This window comes from Ranitomeya variabilis, chromosome 8 (genome assembly GCF_051348905.1).
Source record: "Ranitomeya variabilis isolate aRanVar5 chromosome 8, aRanVar5.hap1, whole genome shotgun sequence".
In the NCBI taxonomy this organism is placed as follows: domain Eukaryota; kingdom Metazoa; phylum Chordata; class Amphibia; order Anura; family Dendrobatidae; genus Ranitomeya; species Ranitomeya variabilis.
Genome location: NC_135239.1, coordinates 155,052,302 through 155,074,120, shown reverse-complemented (window position 1 = coordinate 155,074,120; position 21,819 = coordinate 155,052,302). Strand labels below are relative to the sequence as shown.

Here is a 21,819-nt window from a genome sequence, read left to right as displayed (position 1 = left end):
GCGCACACGGGTGATGTGCGGCCGATTGCGGCCGGGTCTCAGCTGAATCTCACAGCTGACACCTGGCACTAAGTGCCAGGAGTGGTCACAGGCATAAAAAAAAGATATAAATGAGTTATTGCTGTAATCATACTAACCTGAAGAATAAAATTGCTTTATCAATTTTACCACACGTGAAATAGTATAAGAGCTTGTTCACACTGTCCTTTTTTTTGCTGCGGATTTTTCAGGTCCTGATTTTGCAAAACCGCAGTGCAAAACCTGCGGTGGTTTTCACTGCGGTTTTCTGTCCTTTTTCTATTGCGGATTCCACTGCGGGTTTCCAGCTGCATTTTCCTATTGGTGCAGGTGGAAACCCGCTGCGGAATCCGCAGAAAGAATTGACATGCTACTTCTTTTTTTCCGCCGAAAAAAGGATAGTGGGCACAGCGAATTTTGTTTTCCATAGGGTAACATTGTACTGTACCCTGCATGGAAAACGTCTGCAGATCCGCAGCGAAAACCGCATCGTGTGAACATAGCCTAAACGCCCCCCAAAAAAAGAAATACATGATTTGCTGGTTTTTGTTCATTCTGCCTCCCAAAAATAGGAATAAAAAGCGATCAAAAAATGTCATGTGCCCGAAAATGGTACCAATAAAAACGTCAAATCGTCCAGCAAAACCTCAAAAGCAAGACCTCACATGACTCTGTGGGCCAAAATATGAAAAAATTATAGCTCTCAAAATGTGGTGATGCAAAAACTATTTTTTGCAATAAAAACTGTCTTTTAGTGTGTGACAGCAGCCAAACATAAAAACCCGCTATAATTTCTCTTTCACACGTCCTAATATTTCCGGTACCGGAGATGTCAGTGTCCGTTTGTGTAATACTTGCGGCACACGCATTCCACAAGTGTGCCGCATCAGTACCACAAGGACGGATGACAGGGAAGAAGCGTTACAGTAAGCCCTGTTCCCCGGTGTCGGGTACTGAACACGGCTCTCATTATTCTTCCCTGCTCTGCCAGCTATCGGCACAAGCAGGGGAGAATGATGAGAGCCGTGTTTGACACCCGGCACCAACAGGGGAGAATCATTCTCCCCTGTTTGTGCCGATCGCCGGCAGAGCAGAGGAGAATGATGAGAGCCATGCTCAGCACCCGGTGCCAGGGAACAGCGATTACTGTAATGCTTCTTCCCCGGCACCGATGCGTGTCACATGGATGACATCCATGTGTGTTATGCGTATACACGTGTGCTGGATGCTTTGTGGCCCGTGCTGACATTAAAAAACGGACATGTCAGCGTGTTTTGCCCATGGACACACGGTCCGTGGAAACACACTGACATGTACACAGACCCATTCACTTGAATAGGCAAATAGTGCTCCGTTGTCCTGAGTCTCTCCGCATGGCTGCCCAATGGTATAAAATTCTGTGAAACACCCATGGTGTCAATATGATCACTGCACCCCTAGATGAATTCATTGAGAGCTGTAGTTCATAAAATGGGGTCACTTATGGGGGTTTTGCTGTTTTGGCACCTCATGGGCTTTCCCAATGGGTCATGGTACCTGCAAACCATAACAGTAAAATCTGGCACTCCTTCCCTTCTGAGCTCTGCCATGTGCCCAAACAGTGGTTTATCCCCACATACGGGGTATCAGCGTACTCAGGACAAATTGCATAATATCTCTTGGGATCCATTTTCTTCTATTACCCTTGGGAAAATAAAAAATTGGGGCGAAAATATTTCTGTGGAGAAAATATGATTTTTTATTTTTACGGCTCTACATTACAAACTTCTGTGAAGCATTTGGGGGTAAAAAGTGTTCACCACACTTCTTGATAAGTTCCTTGGGGGGTCTAGTTTCCAAAATGGGGTCACTTGTGGGGGGTTTCCACTGTTTAGGCACATCAGGGGCTCTGCAAACGCAACATGATGCCCGCAGAACCTTCCATCAAAGTCTGCATTCCAAAACGTCACTACTTCCCTTCTGAGCCCCGACGTGTGCCCATACAGTAGTTTTCTCCCACATGTGGGGTATCAGCGTACTCAGGACAAATTGGACAACAACTTTTTGGGGTCCAATTTCTCCTTTTACCTGTTAACCCCTTCCCGACCCATGACGCCACGTAGGCGACATGAAAGTCGGTGTCAATCCGACCCATGACACCTATGTGGCGTCATGGAATGATCGCATCCCTGCAGATCAGGTGAAATGGTTAACTCCATTTTCACCCGATCTGCAGGGACAGGGGGAGTGGTACTTCAGCCCAGGGGGGTGGCTTCACCCCCCCGTGGCTACGATCGCTTTGATTGGCTGTTGAAAGTGAAACTGCCAATCAGAGCGATTTGTAATATTTCACCTAAAAAACTGGTGAAATATTACAATCCAGCCATGGCCGATGCTGCAATATCATCGGCCATGGCTGGAAACACTTATGTACCCCCCCCACCACCACCGATCTCCTCCCCGGTCCTCCGTCCGGTGCTCCGCTCCCCTCCGTCGTCCTGTCCGCTCCCCCGTCCTCCTGCCCACTCCCCCGTGCTCCGATGCCACCCCCTGTCCTCCGATCCACCCCCCATGCTCAGATCCCCCCCCTCATACTTACCGGGCCTCCCGGTGTCCGTCCGTCTTCTCCATGGGCGCCGCCATCTTCCAAAATGGCGGGCGCATGCGCAGTGCGCCCGCCGAATCTGCCGGACGGCAGATTCATTCCAGGTATATTTTGATCACTGTGATATAACCTATCACAGTGATCAAAATAAAAAAAATAGTAAATGACCCCCCCCCCTTTATCACCCCCATAGGTAGGGACAATAATAAAAAAAGAAAATATTTTTTTTTCTTTTTCCACTAGGGGTAGGGTTAGGGTTAGGGGTAGGGTTAGGGTTAGGGGTAGGGTTAGGGGTAGGGTTAGGGGTAGGGTTAGGGTTAGGGCATGTGCACACAGTGCGGATTTGGCTGCGGATCCGCAGCGGATTGGCCGCGGATCCGCAGCGGATTGGCCGCTGCGAATTTGTAGCAGTTTTCCATCAGGTTTACAGTACCATGTACACACCTATGGAAAACCAAATCCGCTGTGCCCATGGTGCGGAAAATACCGTGCGAAAATGCTGCGTTGTATTTTCCGCAGCATGTCAATTTTGTGCGGATTCCGCAGCGTTTTACACCTGTTCCTCAATAGGAATCCGCAGGTGAAATCAGCACAAAAAACACTGGAAATCCGCTGTAAATCCGCAGGTAAAACGCAGTGCCTTTTACCTGCGGATTTTTTAAAAATCGTGCGGAAAAATCTCACACGAATCCGCAACGTGGGCACATAGCCTTAGGGTTAGGGTTGGAATTAGAGTTAGGGTTGGAATTAGGGCTAGGGTTGGAAATAGGGTTAAGATTAGGCTTGTGGTTAGGGTTATGGTTAGGGTTAGGGGTGTGGTGGGGTTACAGTTGTGGTTAGGGTTGGGATTAGGGTTAGGGTTGGGATTAGGGTTAGGATTAGGGTTAGGGTTGGGATTAGGGTTACGGGTGTGTTGGGGTTAGGGTTGTGGTTAGGGGTGTGTTGGGGTTAGGGTTGTGATTAGGGTTATGGCTACAGTTGGGATTAGGGTTAGGGGTGTGTTGGGGTTAGTGTTGAAGTTAGAATTGAGGGGTTTCCACTGTTTAGGCACATCAGGGGTCTCCAAACGCAACATGGCACCACCATTGATTCCAGCCAATCTTGCGTTCAAAAAGTCTAATGGTGCTCCCTCCCTTCCAAGCCCCGACGTGCGCACAAACAGTGGTTTACCCCCACATATGGGGTACCAGCGTTCTCAGGACAAACTGGGCAACAACTATTGGCGTCCAATTTCTCCTGTTACCCTGGCGAAAATAAAAAATTACTTGCTAAAACATAATTTTTGAGAAAAGAAAAATTATTTTTTATTTTCACGGCTCTGCGTTATAAACTTCTGTGAAGCACTTTGGGGTTGAAAGTGCTCACCACACATCTAGATAAGTTCCTTGGGGGGTCTAGTTTCCAAAATGGGGTCACTTGTGGGGTGTTTCTACTGTTTAGGCACATCAGGGGCTCTGCAAATGCAACGTGATGCCCGCAGACCATTCCATCAAAGTCTGCATTTCAAATGTCACTACTTCCCTTCCGAGCCCTGACGTGCACCCAAACAGTGGTTTACCCTGTTATGATCCTAGTGGCAAGGATCGCAGGTCGGACTAGCTAAGTAACTGAACAGACTACTAGCTCTGGGGAAGTGGTAACTAGATTGACCGCAACCTGATCCAATCTCAGAAGCATCAACCTCGACCTGGAAAGGAAGGGAGACGTCTGGCTGACATAAGACCGGAGCCGAAGAAAACCGGCGCTTCAGCTCCCGAAAGGCCTCCACAGCCGCAGGAGACCAATTAGTAACATCAGAACCCTTCTTGGTCAAATCCGTCAATGGCTTAACAACACCAGAAAAATTAGCGATGAAGCGACGGTAAAAATTAGCAAAACCCAAGAACTTCTGAAGACTCTTAATAGATGTAGGCTGAGTCCAGTCATGAATAGCCTGAACCTTGACTGGGTCCATCTCAATAGCAGAAGGAGAAAAAATGAAACCCAAAAAAGAGACCTTCTGGACTCCAAAAAGACATTTTGAGCCCTTCACAAATAAAGCATTGGCACGCAGGACCTGAAACACCATCCTGACCTGCTTAACATGGGACTCCCAATCATCCGAAAAAAACAGAATATCATCCAGATACACAATCATAAATTTATCCAGATATTCGCGGAAGATGTCATGCATAAAGGACTGAAAGACAGAAGGAGCGTTAGAAAGTCCAAAAGGCATCACCAAGTACTCAAAATGGCCTTCGGGCATATTAAATGCAGTTTTCCATTCATCACCCTGCTTAATACGCACAAGGTTATACACACCACGAAGAAAATGAAAAATTGCTTGCTAAAACATCTTTTTTGAGGAAAGAAAAATTATTTTTTATTTTCACGGCTCTGCGTTATAAACTTCTGTGAAGCACCTGGGGGTTTTAAGTGCTCACTATGCAACTAGATAAGTTCCTTGGGAGGTCTAGTTTCCAAAATGGGGTCACTTGTGGGGGAGCTCCAATATTTAGGCACACGGGGGCTCTCCAAACGCGACATGGTGTCCGCTAAAGATTGGAGCCAATTTTTCATTAAAAAAGTCAAATGGCGTTCCTTCCCTTCCGAGCCCTGCCGTGCGCCCAAACAGTGGTTTACCCCCACATATGAGGTATCCGCGTACTCAGGACAAATTGGACAACAACGTTCGTGGTTCAGTTTCTCCTTTTACCCTTGGGAAAATAAAAAAATTGTTGCTAAAAGATCATTTTTGTGACTAAAAAGTTAAATGTTCATTTTTTCCTTCCATGTTGCTTCTGCTGCTGTGAAACACCTGAAGGGTTAATAAACTTCTTGAATGTGGTTTTGAGCACCTTGAGGGGTGCAGTTTTTAGAATGGTGTCACTTTTGGGTATTTTCAGCCATATAGAACCCTCAAACTGACTTCAAATGTGAGGTGGTCCCTAAAAAAAAATGGTTTTGTAAATTTTGTTGTAAAAATGAGAAATCACTGGTCAAATTTTAACCCTTATAACTTCCTAGCAAAAAAAAAAATTTCATTCCAAAATTGTGCTGATGTAAAGTAGACATGTGGGAAATGTTATTTATTAACTATTTTGTGTCACATAACTCTCTGGTTTAACAAAATAAAAATTCAAAATGTGAAAATTGCGAAATTTTCAAAATTTTTGCCAAATTTCCGTTTTTTTCACAAATAAACTCAGAAATTATCGACCTAAATTTACCACTAACATGAAGCCCAATATGTCACAAAAAACAGTCTCAGAATCGCTAGGATCCGTTGAAGCGTTCCTGAGTTATTACCTCATAAAGGGACACTGGTCAGAATTGCAAAAAACGGCCAGGTCATTAAGGCCAAAATAGGCTGGGTCATGAAGGGGTTAAAAGTTAAATGTTCATTTTTTTTAAACATTCCAAAAATTCCTGTGAAGCACCAGAAGGGTTAATGAACTTCTTGAATGTGGTATTGAGAATCTTGAGGGGTGCAGTTTTTAAAATGGTGTCACACTTGGGTATTTTCTATCATATAGACCCCTCAAAGTGACTTCAAATGTGATGTGGTCCCTGAAAAAATGGTGTTGTAAAAATGAGAAATCGTTGTTTAACTTTTAACCCTTATAACTTCCTAACAAAAAAATATTTTTGTTCCAAAATTGTGCTGATATAAAGTAGCCATGCTGGAAATAGTTATTAAGTATTTTTGTGACATATCTGTGTGATTTAAGGGCATGAAAATTCAGAGTTGGAATATTACTAAATTTTCTAAATTTTCGCCAAATTTCCGTTTTGTTTTTTTTACAAATAAACTCAAGTTACATCAAAGAAATTTTACCACCATCATGAAGTACAATATGTCATGAGAAAACAGTGTCAGAATCACCGGGATCCATGGAAGCGTTCCAGAGTTATTACCTTATGAATGGGCAGTAGTCAGAATTGTAAAAATTGGCCCGGTCATTAACGTGCAAACCACCCTTGGGGATAAAGGGGTTAAGGGCATAAAAATTATAAGTTTGAAAACTACAATGTGTCTGCAAATTGAGATTCTGATTTGGCTTTTATCCTAAGTCATATTGCAAGACTCTTTAAAGGGTTGATTGTGACTTGGAAAATCTTTCCAACAGGTGGCACTATAGAGTTTAAGTCCTCTTCCTCTCTGAAGAGGTAATTTGCAAGTTTGAAAATTGTGAAATGTTACAAATGTCTCAAATTCCAATACATTTTCAAATAAACATAAAAAATATCTGCATTAATTTACCACTAACATGAAGTACACTGTTTTGCAAAATAACAGTGGCAGAATCACTGTGACACTGGTCAGAATTGTAAAATGCCTGGTCAGAAAAATAAAAACAGACTTTCGGGAGAAGGGGTTAAAGGAGAAACTATACTCATGGAAGTAGAGGAAGTAAAATATGAGTAAAAACTTGCCACTTTTGACCTTGTGAATAAATAGAGTAGAAGAATACAAACATCCAAAAAGGGGTATTTGTTTTTTTCTGAAAGTTTTTCAAACTAATATGGATCGAGAATCCTAAAAAGATCTAATTTATCATCCTGCAAAAAAATCTTTGATAGAGTAGAGGCCTTTGTTGATTAGAACGGCAGAGTTATAAAGTATGGTTGGTGTTTTTGAGTAAAGGTCAAATAGTTTCACTTGCCCACTTAAATATACAATAGAAAATGAAAAATGAAAGGAAAAATGGGGTATTAAGGAACTATAGTGACCAAGTTCTCCATGTGTTTCATAATATCAATAACAGGCATGGCTATCCTAAAGTTGTGGGTAAAGATTCTACACAATCTAAAAGTATTCATGCCATATGTTTTGATATCATAGACAGGTGTTGAAAACACACTCAAATTATAATTTTTGTATGTTTTCAGCACCTGCTTAAGGTATCAAAGCATATGGCATGAAGACATTTAAATAGTTTGGAAGTAGTGTGAATCTTTGCTGCTCTACATATTGTATGGCTTAGTCATTTATTTTTTTGAGCTTGAGGTGTACTGAGTAGCAGAATCTGAAAGTGAGTTTTGGAGATCGTAGCAGGAGATGGGCTACCTATGGCCCAAAGAGATTGACCACATAATATGATGAGTAGTTTTAAGGTAGGGCTGCCTGCTCAAACAACTGGATGAAGTAGATGGATAAAAGTATATTTGTGGAAGATTCATCTACAGTTTTTTTGTAGGATAGGTTTTGTTTTTAATGGTAGGGAGTTGTTTCTATATAAAGAAAAAGGGAGACATTATTTCTCTTATGAGGGGTGATGATTAACAATGAGCTTAAAAGATGTTAAAATTCAAAGAGTGAAAGAGTTTGATACCTGTCACCAGGTATATGATTGCAAGCAGAAAGTAGAGCATAGAGTATGTGTAAGGGGCTTATAAAAGCGGTCTTGTACCACAAACACGTCCCGGGTTAATTGTATGTATATTGTCGCCTTGTAATGTTGTTAAACCGTGTATTTATGGTTGTATTTGATATTCTGTGTCTAGCGCTGCTATTTGTACATAGTTGTTAGTGAAGGTGCAGTGCCTCAGTTATGATACTAGATGGGGGTACATTAGGATATAGTTATTTAGGAGGAGCCAGCTATGGTTAAGATAGAGGGTTTTTCCTGTTTAGAAGAGTAGGGCCTTAGAGCCCTTACAATGCGGTTGCCTCCGCAATGTTTGAAGCAAGGAGCCCAGCCGTCCAGGACCAGTGGGCCAGAAGGGCAGCAGTGACAGCAGCAGTGGGAATAGAAGCTGTAGCCAAAGCCACAGCAGAGATGCAGGTCGCTCAACATGTGGCAGCTTATTTCATGGGCAGATGCCCTTTTGCCTGGGACTAAGCAGAAGAGGGAATCCCTAAACGTAGTAAGGCTGAACAGGGAGGACGCTGCGGTATCGGATGGAATGATATGACCTGGGCACCCACTGGAAAGCGTAAGGAAAAGTACAGGGAAAGTGAAGGTTGTGAATTGCATGGAACCCTACACTGATGTTGTATCTGATATGGATGTGCTGCGAAAGGAAATAAGTAAAGTTATTTGTTTATTGTTGCAAGTGGACTGTGTCTCTGTTTGTGCGCAATTGTATGGAGGGGGTCTTCAGCAGCTCAAAAGAGACCCTGAAGGTGCAGAGAGCAGAGAGGCAAATACATTTACAAAGGGACATTGTTTTTAAGTGGTGGGAGGGCAGGGCACGCAGGAGCCATTAGTCTTAGCCACGACTACGGCCCTGGTGCTCCCTTACATATGGTTTGTGAACCTGGTTAAGTCTACAGTCCATCAAAGGAACAGCCCTTGAAAGAAGAACCATATAACTAATTCTACAACTGCCCTTGGATCTTGTATCTGTATTGTGAAAATCCAGTGATATTTCAAAAGGTTGTCCAAGTAGCACCAAAAGGAGGTAGTTTTATACCATATTTACCATTAAAAGGAATCTGTTAACAGCACAGTTATGGCTGAATTGGCCATTGCTTCCCCAAAAAATAAAATAGTCATGAGAAATTTATTGTAAAAACAGTTTTGAAACCATTCTGGAAGTGCACTAGGGTGGTGGTAATGCAGTTGTAAAAAGCAGTCTAAGTGCATGAACACACACTGGTTTTCAAATGACTTCTACTCTGGATTTTTCATGACTGGCACATTGGATCTCTAATATATATACATTGTGGTAGAGCGGCTCACTCGGCTGGACACAGAAAAGGCTTGGTTCATTGTAGACAGCATAAACCAAGCTTGGGAAAGTAACCATGGCCCTCTGGACGAAACAGCAAAACAAATAAACAAAAGAAATACAGTCATTTTCCTAGAGGGGATCAGCGCACTAACAGGCAGCAATCTCCAAGGTTCAGATTTAGCACATACTTTCCTGGAGTGCTCTCTTTCCAGTCCCACACTGAACACTGAAAGTTCTGGCAGTCAGCCATTTAAGCCCAGACAATGTAACTCCTCCATCATGTGGTTCATCACATGATCTCGACATCACACAGGTCCTGTCAGGACACTGCAGGTGGAGATTCGGGGGAGCCCCTCCCACCCGCTCTATGGAGGTCCTCTAAAACCAGCCCATAATATAACTCTCATTTAATCCTCTCAACATGTAGTGTGCTGGAGGAAACTACCCTGGTTTTACATCACTGACGCCATCATGCGCAGTGACACGTATCTCCCCTCCATCACTTCACCAGTGACTCTGTCACATATTCCCCCCTCTGCCCAAAGCTGGGTGTTTTGGCACTTTCACTGGCTAAGCAGGGACTTTGTACAGGGCATATGCGTTCCCATGCAACCTCCCTGGCCTGTCCTCCACATTGAAAGTGAAGTCCTGAAGCGCCAGAAACCACCTAGTTACCTGGGCATTCTTTCCCTTCTTTTCCCTCATCCATTTTAAGGGTGTATGATAAGATATTAGCCTGAACCTTCTGCCTAACAGGTAGTATCTCAGGGTGTCAATTGCCCACTTGATGGCCAAGCACTCTTTCTTCACGATAGCATAGTTCTTCTCACAGGAGGAGAGTTTCCTACTCAGGTATAGGATGTTCGTCGCCATCTATTACCTGGGACAGCACAGCTTCTAAACCAGCTTCGCAGGCATCCGTCTGGAGCACAAACTCCTTTATGAAGTCTAGTGTGACTAAGACTGGCTGTCCGCACAGGACGAGCTTCAACTCCTGGAATGCTATCTCCACTTCAAATAACCATTTGACTATCGTCGATGTTGTGCCCTTGAGAAGATCAGTCAGAGGGGCAGCTATCTTGGTGAAGTTCGGGATAAATTGCTGATAATTAGTGTTGAGCATTCCGATACTGCAAATATCGGGTATCTGCCGATATTCGCTGTATCGGAATTCCGATACCGACTTCCGATATTTTTGTGATATCGGAATCGGAAGTTCCTATAAGTTCCCAGGCGTGTGCGGTGCGTATGGTTCCCAGGGTCTGGAGGAGAGGAGACTCTCCTACAGGCCCTGGGATCCATATTCATGTAAAAAATAAAGAATAAAAATAAAAAATATGGATATACTCACCCCTCCGGCGGACCCTGGACCTTAGCGGTGCAACCGGCAGCCTCCGTTCCTAAGAATGCAGTGAGTGTAGGACCTGCGATGACGTCGCGGCTTGTGATTGGTCGCGTGAGCGGTCACATGAGCGGTCACGCGACCAATCACAAGCCGCGACGTCATCGAAGGTCCTTCACTCTGCATTCTTAGGAACGGAGGCAGACACTTGCAGCGGTGACAGCCAGGGCTCGTCCGAGGGTGAGTATATCCATATTTTTTATTTTTATTCTTTATTTTTTACATGAATATGGATCCCAGGGCCTGAAGGAGAGTTTCCTCTCCTTCAGACCCTGGGAACCATCCAGGATCACTTCCGATATTTGTGTCCCATTGACTTGTATTGGTATCGGGTATCGGTATCGGCGATATCCGATATTTTTTGGATATCAGCCGATCCAATCCGATACCTATACTTTCAAATATCGGAAGGTATCGCTCAACACTACTGATAATATCCCACAATTCCAAGAAACGCCCTAACCTGTTTTTTGGGGACCGGCTGTGGCCACTTTTGGATTGCCTCCACTTTGTCTATTTGTGATTTTATCTCATCCCTTCCAACAATGTAGCCCAAGTACTTTGCCTCCTCTTTCCCGAGGGCGCACTTCTTTGGGTTTATGTTAAACCCAGCTTTCCTTGGTGCATCGAGTACCACCTGGACCTTCTGCAGGCAACTTCCCCAATCCGGGCTGAAGATCACAATGTTGTCTAAGTAAGCGTACTTCTTGTGTGGGACAAGTATCCGGTCCTTATCCCTCTGAAAGGTAGCTGGGGCTCCTTGTAGTCCGAACGGCATCTGGGTATATTGAAAGCACCCATCAGGTGGAGAGAAGGCTGTCTTCTCCTTGGCACTTAAAGACAGGAGAATTTGCCAGTACCCTTTTTGTTAGGTCCACATTGGTGATGTACCTGCCTGACCCAAACTCTCAATAAGCTCATTGACTCAGTGCATCGGATGCGCATCAAACTTGGACACCTCATTGAGCTTCCTGTAATCGTTACAGAAGCGCCACTCTTCATTTGGCTTTGGTACCAGGACAATAGGGCTGGACCAGACGCTCTTTTACTCCTCAATGACACCCAGGCTCAACACTCTCTTCACCTCCTGGCAGATCACCTCACGGCGAGCTTCTGGAATCCGATACAGCCTTTGGTTCACCCTCACATGTGGTTCAGTCAGGATCTCGTGCTCCATCACCTGTGTACATCCTGGTAACTCTGAAAGCAGGTCTCAGTTCTGCTGAAGCAACTCATGGCACTGTTGTTTCTGGGCCACTTACAGTGTCTCTGCTACTGTGAAATCCTTGACCTTGGCTTCAGGATGGGCCCGTAGGCACATTGCTTCTACTGGATTCCTGTCCCACCACGGTTTCAGAAGTTTGATGTGGTACACTTGGTACAGCTTCCTTTTCCTTGGTTGGTGGACCTTATAGTTGACATCACTCGAGTTCTCGACCACCTGGTATGGCCCTTGCCACTTGGCCAGGAATTTACTTTCCACGGTGGGGATCAACACGAGCACCCGATCCACAGGGCTAAGCTGTCTCTGACTCACGGGCCTGTTGTTGACCCTCGCCTGGGCTTCTTGTGCTTGAAGGAGACTCTTCTTCACAATCGGCATTACCCTTGTGATTCAGTCTTGCATTTGGGGCACATGCTCTATGATGGTCCGGTGGGGTGTAACTTCTGCCTCCCAAGTTTTCTTGGCAACATCTAGAAGTCCCTGGTGGTGCCGTCCATACAGCAGCTCGAACAGTGAGAACCCCTTAGAGGCCTATGGGACTTCCCTGATGGAATAAAGTAGGTATGATAGGAGGCAATCCCAATCTCGACCATCCTTCTCCAGGATCTTCTTCAGCATTGACTTCAAGGTTATATATATATATATATATATATACACTCACTGGCCACTTTATTAGGTACACCTGTCCAACTTCTTGTTAACACTTAATTTCTAATCAGCCAATCACATGGCGGCAACTCAGTGCATTTAGGCATGTAGACATGGTCAAGACAATCTCCTGCAGTTCAAACCGAGCATCAGTATGGGGAAGAAAAGTGATTTGAGTGCCTTTGAACGTGGCATGGTTGTTGGTGCCAGAAGGGCTGGTCTGAGTATTTCAGAAATTGCTGATCTACTGGGATTTTCACGCACAACCATCTCTAGGGTTTACAGAGAATGGTCCGAAAAAGAAAAAAAATCCAGTGAGCGGCAGTTCTGTGGGCGGAAATGCCTTGTTGATGCCAGAGGTCAGAGGAGAATGGGCAGACTGGTTCGAGCTGATAGAAAGGCAACAGTGACTCAAATCGCCACCCGTTACAACCAAGGTAGGCCTAAGAGCATCTCTGAACGCACAGTGCGTCGAACTTTGAGGCAGATGGGCTACAGCAGCAGAAGACCACACCGGGTACCACTCCTTTCAGCTAAGAACAGGAAACTGAGGCTACAATTTGCACAAGCTCATCGAAATTGGACAGTAGAAGATTGGAAAAACGTTGCTTGGTCTGATGAGTCTCGATTTCTGCTGCGACATTCGGATGGTAGGGTCAGAATCTGGCGTAAACAACATGAAAGCATGGATCCATCCTGCCTTGTATGGAGCATCTTTGGGATGTGCAGCCGACAAATCTGCGGCAACTGTGTGATGCCATCATGTCAATATGGACCAAAATCTCTGAGGAATGCTTCCAGCACCTTGTTGAATCTATGCCACGAAGAATTGAGGCAGTTCTGAAGGCAAAAGGGGGTCCAACCTGTTACTAGCATGGTGTACCTAATAAAGTGGCCGATGAGTGTATATGAAGAACTATGGGGTGCATTATACTATGGGAAGTGAATTGTACTACATGGATGACTATGGCTGTGCATTATACTATATGGAGCACTATGGGGAGTGTATTATGCTATATGGAGGACTGAGCAGTGTATTTTAATATATGGAGGACTATAGGGAGTGTATTATACTATATGGAGGACTGTGGTGCACATTATAATATATGGCGGACTATGGGGTGTATTTTACTAAACAAGTAAAATGCTGCATATTCAGATTGTTTTTGCTGGAAAAAAACCATTGTACTCAGCAGCACATCGCCGGTGTAAACTGTAGATGTGCTGCTGATAACATGATACTGTATAGTGATCTGTTAGTGATCTATTAGTGATCGATCTGTCCCATCATTATTCCTCAGCTGGTGGAAAGAGGCCAGGAAATAAGCGTTGAACAACGTCAGTATTGTCGATCAAACTCATTTAGCGGCCTGAGATCAGCGCATGTAAATACAAACGAAATGCTTTTGTGTCATGTGCAATACGTTAGCATTTAGGGCTCCACTTTGCCTAAAACCGGCACTGCCTACAAGTGTGCAAATATATTATACAGTCACCATGTGACAAGTGGGCCTGTGTAACTTCAAATGCCAGGGCTGAATTTTAGTCCCAGTCCGGCCCTGGACTTACTGTACTTGACTGCATATAGAGGTAGACACAGGAACACTGTCTTTTAAAATCTTCCACTGGTTTATTACTGCTTAAACTACTGCAGCTTTGGCAAAACAAACACGGCCTTTCTGGCCTAACGAGAAAACAAAAACATAACGTATGGCACAGTCTGTGTTGCTGCAGAGATCCATCTGCTCAGGAACAAACAACAAAAAAGTTCAGCTTTCCTTATAAGAAAAACATAGCTCTAGAGTTTGCACCTCCAGAAACACCCAACACTGAATGAGCCAGAAGGCTGTATATTTATCCTCTGGACTCCATCCACTCTTCAGCTGTTCACTCAACCTAGCCCTAAACATGGCCGATTAACTCCTCTCACCACTTAGTGTGGTGGAGCTTTTTCCTAGGTTCATATCACTGAAGCTAACAACCGCAGTGATACAAATCTCCTCTACAGTACTTTGCCAGTACTTTGATTTTGTCAAAATATATAAATATATAAATAATTTTGACTGGAAGAAAATCTCCTAAATCATTCGTACCACTATGTCCAAATGGGACAACATGTTGATAGTTTACCTGTAAGGCACATCGATATCACAGAGTAGAAATCCCCCGAATATACAGTGGCTTGCAAAAGTATTGGCTTTTTACCTATTTTGTTACATTACAACCTGCGTTTAAATATTTTTGTATTCTGATTTGTGTGTGATTCATTAGCACTAAATAGTCTAAGTTATAGGATCAAATAACTAAAAACTGGCAAGTGCATATATTCACCCCTTTTGCTATGAAAGCCCTAAACATTTCTGGTGCAAGTGAAACGAAGGCCAGGGATGTAGTCGTGGCTGAGGGTGATAGTACTTGCACACCCTGGCCCTCCATCACATAAATGCATTGTCCCTCTGTTGTGTGGGGGATGGCTCACTTACTTGCACATCCGAGTTCTCTCCAATCTGTTGGGGGTTTCTTTTCTCAAATATCGTGCAAAGACAGGCAGAGTCCAAATTCATTTTCAAACGAACAACTTTACTTATTTCTTGTCTCAGCTCATCCAGGTCAATCACAGGTACAACACAGGATCCTTCACACATCATAACCTTTCCTTTCCCTGTGTCGTCCCGTACACCCCCAGAAATATTGCAGGGTCGTACCTTCTTCTCCGGTATCGCAGCGCTCTGTCTGGCCAGCCTAACTACCTTCAGGAGCTCCCTGTCCGTTTCGTCCTAGGCCCTACTAACTAAATGCAGAAAGCTCTCTTAACTTATCCCAGATGGCCCCTCCTAATTAACTAGCTCCTATCTTAACCTATTGTGCCCCCTCTAGTGAGCTAATCTAAGTACCACTCTTTCCCTATATCTGTACAGTACAGGAACAATGTACATTAGCAGCATTATGATAAAAGGCATTATACGACAGAATTATATATATACCGTATATATATATATATATATATATATATATATATATACTGTATATATATATATGTATATATATATTTCAGAATATACCAAATATATGAGATGTACCAGCACTTTCAGGGACATAGAAGCAAGTGCAGGGTATAAGCTGTCCCCTGCAACCCCTTACACAAGCACTTACCTTCAAGTCACATGTTTAGTGAAAGGAAGTCTACCAGTAGGCAATCTGAGTGTCACATAATCTGTCAGTAAATACACATAAATGGAAAGAACATGGTACCATAAAAAATATGTCGAGAGTCGCCGACCAAAACTCTCAGCCTGGACAAGGTGGGTATTAATCAGAGGGGCAGCACAGAGACAAACGGTGGCCTTGAAGGAGCTGCAGAGCTCCCAAGCAGAGTTAAGAATATCTGTCCATATGACAAGAATAAGCCATACACTCCATAGAAATGGCCTTTATGGAAAAATGGGATGAAAAAAGCATTTACTTACACACAAAAATTGTAAGGCTCATTTTGAATTCGCAAAATACATATTGGAGACTCCCCAAATGTATGGAGTAAGGTGCTGTGGTCAGGTAAGAACAAAATTGAACTTTTTGGCCACCAAGGTAAACGCTATGTCTGGCGCCAAATCAACACAACTCACCATCCCCACAGTGAAACATGGTGGTGGCAGCATCATGCTAAAGCAACACTTGAGTGGCTTATAGGGAAACTTGTATATGTTTTGGAGTGGCCTAGTCAGAACCCAGACCTAAATCCACTTGAGAAACTGTCAGATGTGAAGATTGCTGTTCACCAGAAGAAACCACCTAATTTAAAGGAGCTGGAGGTGTTTTGGCTTGAGGTATGGGCAATAATCTCAGTGGCAAGATGTGGAAAGCTCATACAGATTTATAAAGATGTATACCTATGTGCTTAATTCTAAAACTCTGGGCAAAACCGTCAATGAAAAAGACCTGGGTGTATGGGTGGATGACAAACTCATATTCAGTGGCCAGTGTCAGGCAGCTGCTACAAAGGCAAATAAAATAATGGGATGTATTAAAAGAGGCATAGATGCTCATGAGGAGAACATAATTTTACCTCTATACAAGTCACTAGTTCGACCACACTTAGAATACTGTGTACAGTTCTGGTCTCCGGTGTATAAGAAAGACATAGCTGAACTAGAGCGGGTGCAGAGAAGAGCGACCAAGGTTATTAGAGGACTGGGGGGTCTGCAATACCAAGATAGGTTATTACACTTGGGGCTGTTTAGTTTGGAAAAACGAAGACTAAGGGGTGATCTTATTTTAATGTATAAATATATGAGGGGACAGTACAAAGACCTTTCTGATGATCTTTTTAATCATAGACCTGAGACAGGGACAAGGGGGCATCCTCTACATCTGGAGGAAAAAAGGTTTAAGCATAATAACTGACGCGGGTTCTTTACTGTAAGAGCAGTGAGACTATGGAACTCTCTGCCGTATGATGTTGTAATGAGTGACTCATTACTTAAATTTAAGAGGGGACTGGATGCCTTTCTTGAAAAGTATAATGTTACAGGGTATATACACTAGATTCCTTGATAGGGCGTTGATCCAGGGAACTAGTCTGACTGCCATATGTGGAGTCGGGAAGGAATTTTTTTCCCCAATGTGGAGCTTACTCTTTGCCACATGGTTTTTTTTTGCCTTCCTCTGGATCAACATGTTAGGGCATGTTAGGTTAGGCTATGGGTTGAACTAGATGGACTTAAAGTCTTCCTTCAACCTTAATAACTATGTAACTATGTAACTATGTAAAGTACTGACTTTACTGGGGTGAATAGTTATGCACAGCAAAGTTTTCAGTTATTTTGTCCTATTTGTTTCTTGCTTCACAAAGAAAGAAAACCAAATGTTCACAATTGTGGGCATATTCTTTACATGGACTGATGCAAACCCTCAAAAAAAAAATTTGTGAAATTCCAGGTTGTGAGGTAGGAAGACACAAAAAATGCCAAATTGGATGAATACTTTTGCACACCACTATACATGTACTGCAAATGTTGAAATGATTAGTATACCTTATATTTAGAGCAGGGTTAAGTGTAAATTATTGTCAATATTATATAAAATATGGCACAATATATACTGTATAATGTGGCAATAATATAATCTATCATTACTATTATTGATAGTATTTTTTCTTTTTCAGGAGAGCAGACATTGCCGTCAATTCTCACCCTTCTATGCCTGTTGCAGCAGAAAAGTCAACCTGAAATTGTTCTAGATGGAACAAATTTTAAGCTGTTCTACAATGGTAAGCAATTTAGGTGCACTAACTCTACCTACTCTACCTATAATGCAGAAATATACCTCTGGATAACACAATGTTTCCGTGTGCGCTTGCAAAGCTATGTTCACATTTGTCAAATGCTACCTACTGGTTCTGCTTTTTTTCCTTCTGGAATCAGTTGTAACATTGTAGTGAACAACATTTTATTGTGCCCTATGGCGGCCGATTCCGAGCTGGACAGTTTGTAGACAAGAGAAAGCCGTGTTTATTCAGTGGCCCCTGCCTCCCCTGTTGGGTGTGCTCTACAGTGTATATAATACATAGCTCAATGCCCTACATCAGAAGAGTTTTGTTTCTCCCTGGAACCACAAAAATCAATCACAGAAGCAGGTTCGATTCTCCTACCTCCTTCCCTGACTGGGAAAGGTCAGAGAGGCCCGGCACCTGTGCACTGCAGTACTTTGCTCTGCCCTCAACAGGGCAGATAAAGAACGCCTGGGCAGGAGCAGCATTAGGAAGCAAAGAAGAGGACGTCATCGTATAAAGATGGGAGGAGCTGGACCCGGACCGCGACGCCCATTGGACCGGACCGCACCGGAACTGCCCCTGGGTGAGCATAATCTAACATGCTTTTCTTATCTTTCAGGTTACATCAGGGGCTTATCTACAGCATTACAGAATGCTGTAGATAAGCCCCTGATGCCGGTGGCCTTAGCTTATAGGCAAATTTTGGGGTGACAGTTTCCCTTTAAAGTTAGCATAGGTGCTGCAAGGCTCCTGACCTTGCCTCTCATTTTCTTCTCTTTAGTATAGACAGTGCAATAATGTCTTTGAGCAGTCTTCTTCTTTCTGCTGCAGGCTTTCCTTATGTATACGGTAAAATTACAAATTCTAATGCTGAAACCAAGACTGCCTTTACTCAGCATTGTACCTTATGGATGACCAGGGTGTTATAAATGGACAAACAAATAAAACAGAACACTATTATACTGGGTGAACGAATGGTGCTAGCTTTTATTATCAAAAAATAACCTACAAACTCTCATGACTTTGCTTCTAAAAACTATCCACCGACCACCATACGAAGTTTTTAGGGCCAAAAATTCCAGCCATGAGCAGTGGTAGGAAATAAGGGAGTATCTTACCACCTTTTTTCTTTTGTAATTCCTTCATTTTCCTCCCTCTACCCCATAAAGTAATCCTTTGCAAGCAAACCCGCATTCAAACTTACAGCCCACCCTACACATTTCTTAACATTTTGCAGACCTTGGCACCTTCATTATACGCTATGGTGCCTACAAATCTTTGTAATTTGTCTATCCATATATTCTTTTAAATGGCTAGTAAATTAAGTCATCCTTCCTTTGTGGAAGTGTATTTGAGTCTTTTTGCAATGTAGGAAGGAAATGGAAATATGGGGTTGCTGGATTGTTAATCAAAATAAAACATTTTTTTCCGTGAATAATTATCTCCCTCTCATATGCCTCATTTACAAGAATAAATAACTTTTTGGGTAATAATGGGCAGCAGTTCTGAGGACGCATGTTCAGCTGAAATGTATTGTGGCGCAAAGACCAGCCAGAACCCTGCAGTGTAATACATGCCACCAGCTGATCAGAAGGAGGAAGATGTCACCGACATGCTCGTCTCTGGCAGCCCATGACAGTGATGTCATTTGTTTCCCAGGCTGACACAGTGAAGTCAGCTGCCGGCCTCTGCACCGACTTTAGAAAAGGACTCATAACGGGAGCAGTGGAAGATAGAAAGAATAGTTTATTTTTTTTAAATGTGTTGGAGAAGAGAGGCAGACTGGAGGATATTATAACTAGAAGGGGCCCACAATGGGGGACATTATTACTGGAAGAGGCTCAGAATGGTGGACATTATACAAGGAAGGGGCCTAGGATGGGGAACATTATTACTTGAAAGGGGCTCAAGGTGCCAGATATCATTACTGGAAGTTGCCCAGGATGGCAGACATTACCCAAGAAAAAGGTCCTGCATGATGAACAATATGTCAGGAAGGGACCCAGGATGGGTGACAGTATACCAGGAAGGAGTCTAGGATGGGGAATATTATATCAAAAGGGGCTCAGGATGGGAGATATTATACCAGGATGGGGGATATTATATCAGGAAGGGGTCTAGGATGGGGGACATTATTACTGGAAGGGGACCAGGATGGAAGACATCATATAAGAAAGGGGCCCAGGATTGGGAACAATATGCAAGAAAGGGGTCCAGGATGGGTGGCAGTATACCATGAATGGGCCAAGGATGGGGAACATTATACCAAAAGGGACCCAGGGAGAGGAACATTATATCAGGAAAGGGCGCAGGATGAGGAACATTATTACTGAACGGGGCCCAGGATGGCGGATATTATTACCAGGATGGGGCCTAGGATTGATGACATTATTACTGAAAGGGACCCAGGATGGTGGACATTAGACCAGGATGGGGAACAATATGCCAGAAAGGGGCTCAGGATGGGTGACAGTATACCAATTATGGGCTCAGGATAGGGAAGATTATTATTAACAATAATAATAATAATAATTTTATTTCTATAGCGCCAACATATTCCAAAACACTTTACATTTTAGAGGGGACTTGCACAGGCAATACAAGACATTGCAGAATAACAATATCACATAAAACAACAGAGGAAGATAATCTCCTCTTCCTACAATCGCATACAAGATTTCTCCCCGCATCTGCTCTACTCTGTAACTCTCTACCCCAACATATCAGACTCTCGCCTACCGTGGAAACCTTAACCCCTTCATGACCCAGCCTATTTTGGCCTTAATGACCTTGCCGTTTTTTGCAATTCTGACCAGTGTCCCTTTATGAGGTAATAACTCAGGAACGCTTCAACGGATCGTAGCGATTCTGAGACTGTTTTTTCGTGACATATTGGGCTTCATGATAGTGGTAAATTTAGGTCGATAATTTCTGAGTTTATTTGTGAAAAAAACGGAAATTTGGCAAAAATGTTGAAAATTTCGCAATTTTCACATTTTGAATTTTTATTCTGTTAAACCAGAGAGTTATGTGACACAAAATAGTTAATAAATAACATTTCCCACATGTCTACTTTACATCAGCACAATTTTGGAAACAAATTTTTTTTTTGCTAGGAAGTTATAAGGGTTAAAATTTGACCAGTGATTTCTCATTTTCACAACAAAATTTACAAAACCATTTTTTTTAGTGACCACCTCACATTTGAAGTCAGTTTCAGGGTTCTATATGGCTGAAAATACCCAAAAGTGACACCATTCTAAAAACTGCACCCCTCAAGGTGCTCAAAACCACATTCAAGAAGTTTATTAACCCTTCAGGTGTTTCACAGCAGCAGTAGCAACATGGAAGTAAAAAATGAACATTTAACTTTTTAGTCACAAAAATGATCTTTTAGCGAAAAATTTTTTATTTTCCCAAGGGTGAAAGGAGAAACTGGACCACGAACGTTGTTGTCCAATTTGTCCTGAGTACGCTGATACCTCACATGTGGGGGTAAACCACTGTTTGGGCGCACGGCAGGCTCGGAAGGGAAGGAGCGCCATTTGACTTTTTCAATGAAAAATTGGCTCCAATCTTTAGCGGACACCATGTCGCGTTTGGAGAGCCCCCGTGTGCCTAAACATTGGAGCTCCCCCACAAGTGACCCCATTTTGGAAACTAGACCCCCCAAGGAACTTATCTAGAAGCATAGTGAGCACTTTAAACCCCCAGGTGCTTAACAAATTGATCCGTAAAAACGAAACAGTACTTTTTTTTCACAAAAAAATTATTTTAGCCTCAATTTTTTCATTTTCACATGGGCAACAGGATAAAATGGATCCTAAAATTTGTTGGACAATTTCTCCTGAGTACACCGATACCTCACATGTGGGGGTAAACCACTGTTTGGGCACATGGTAAGGCTCGGAAGGGAAGAAGCGCCATTTGACTTTTTGAATGAAAAATTATCTCCATCGCTAGCAGACACCATGTCACGTTTGGAGAGCCCCTGTGTGCCTAAACATTGG

At 43.2% G+C, this 21,819-nt stretch overlaps 1 protein-coding gene across 2 annotated transcripts in view; it reads left to right on the top strand.

The window, feature by feature from the left end:
* Positions 1 to 21,819, top strand: part of MEI1 (meiotic double-stranded break formation protein 1) — a 1,359,645-nt gene that overhangs the window by 1,055,816 nt on the left and 282,010 nt on the right. For both annotated transcript variants that reach the window (XM_077277434.1, XM_077277433.1), the window contains one exon: positions 17,702 to 17,806. In XM_077277434.1, the coding sequence (XP_077133549.1) occupies positions 17,702 to 17,806 (105 nt within the window). The remainder of the gene's footprint in view (positions 1 to 17,701; positions 17,807 to 21,819) is intronic.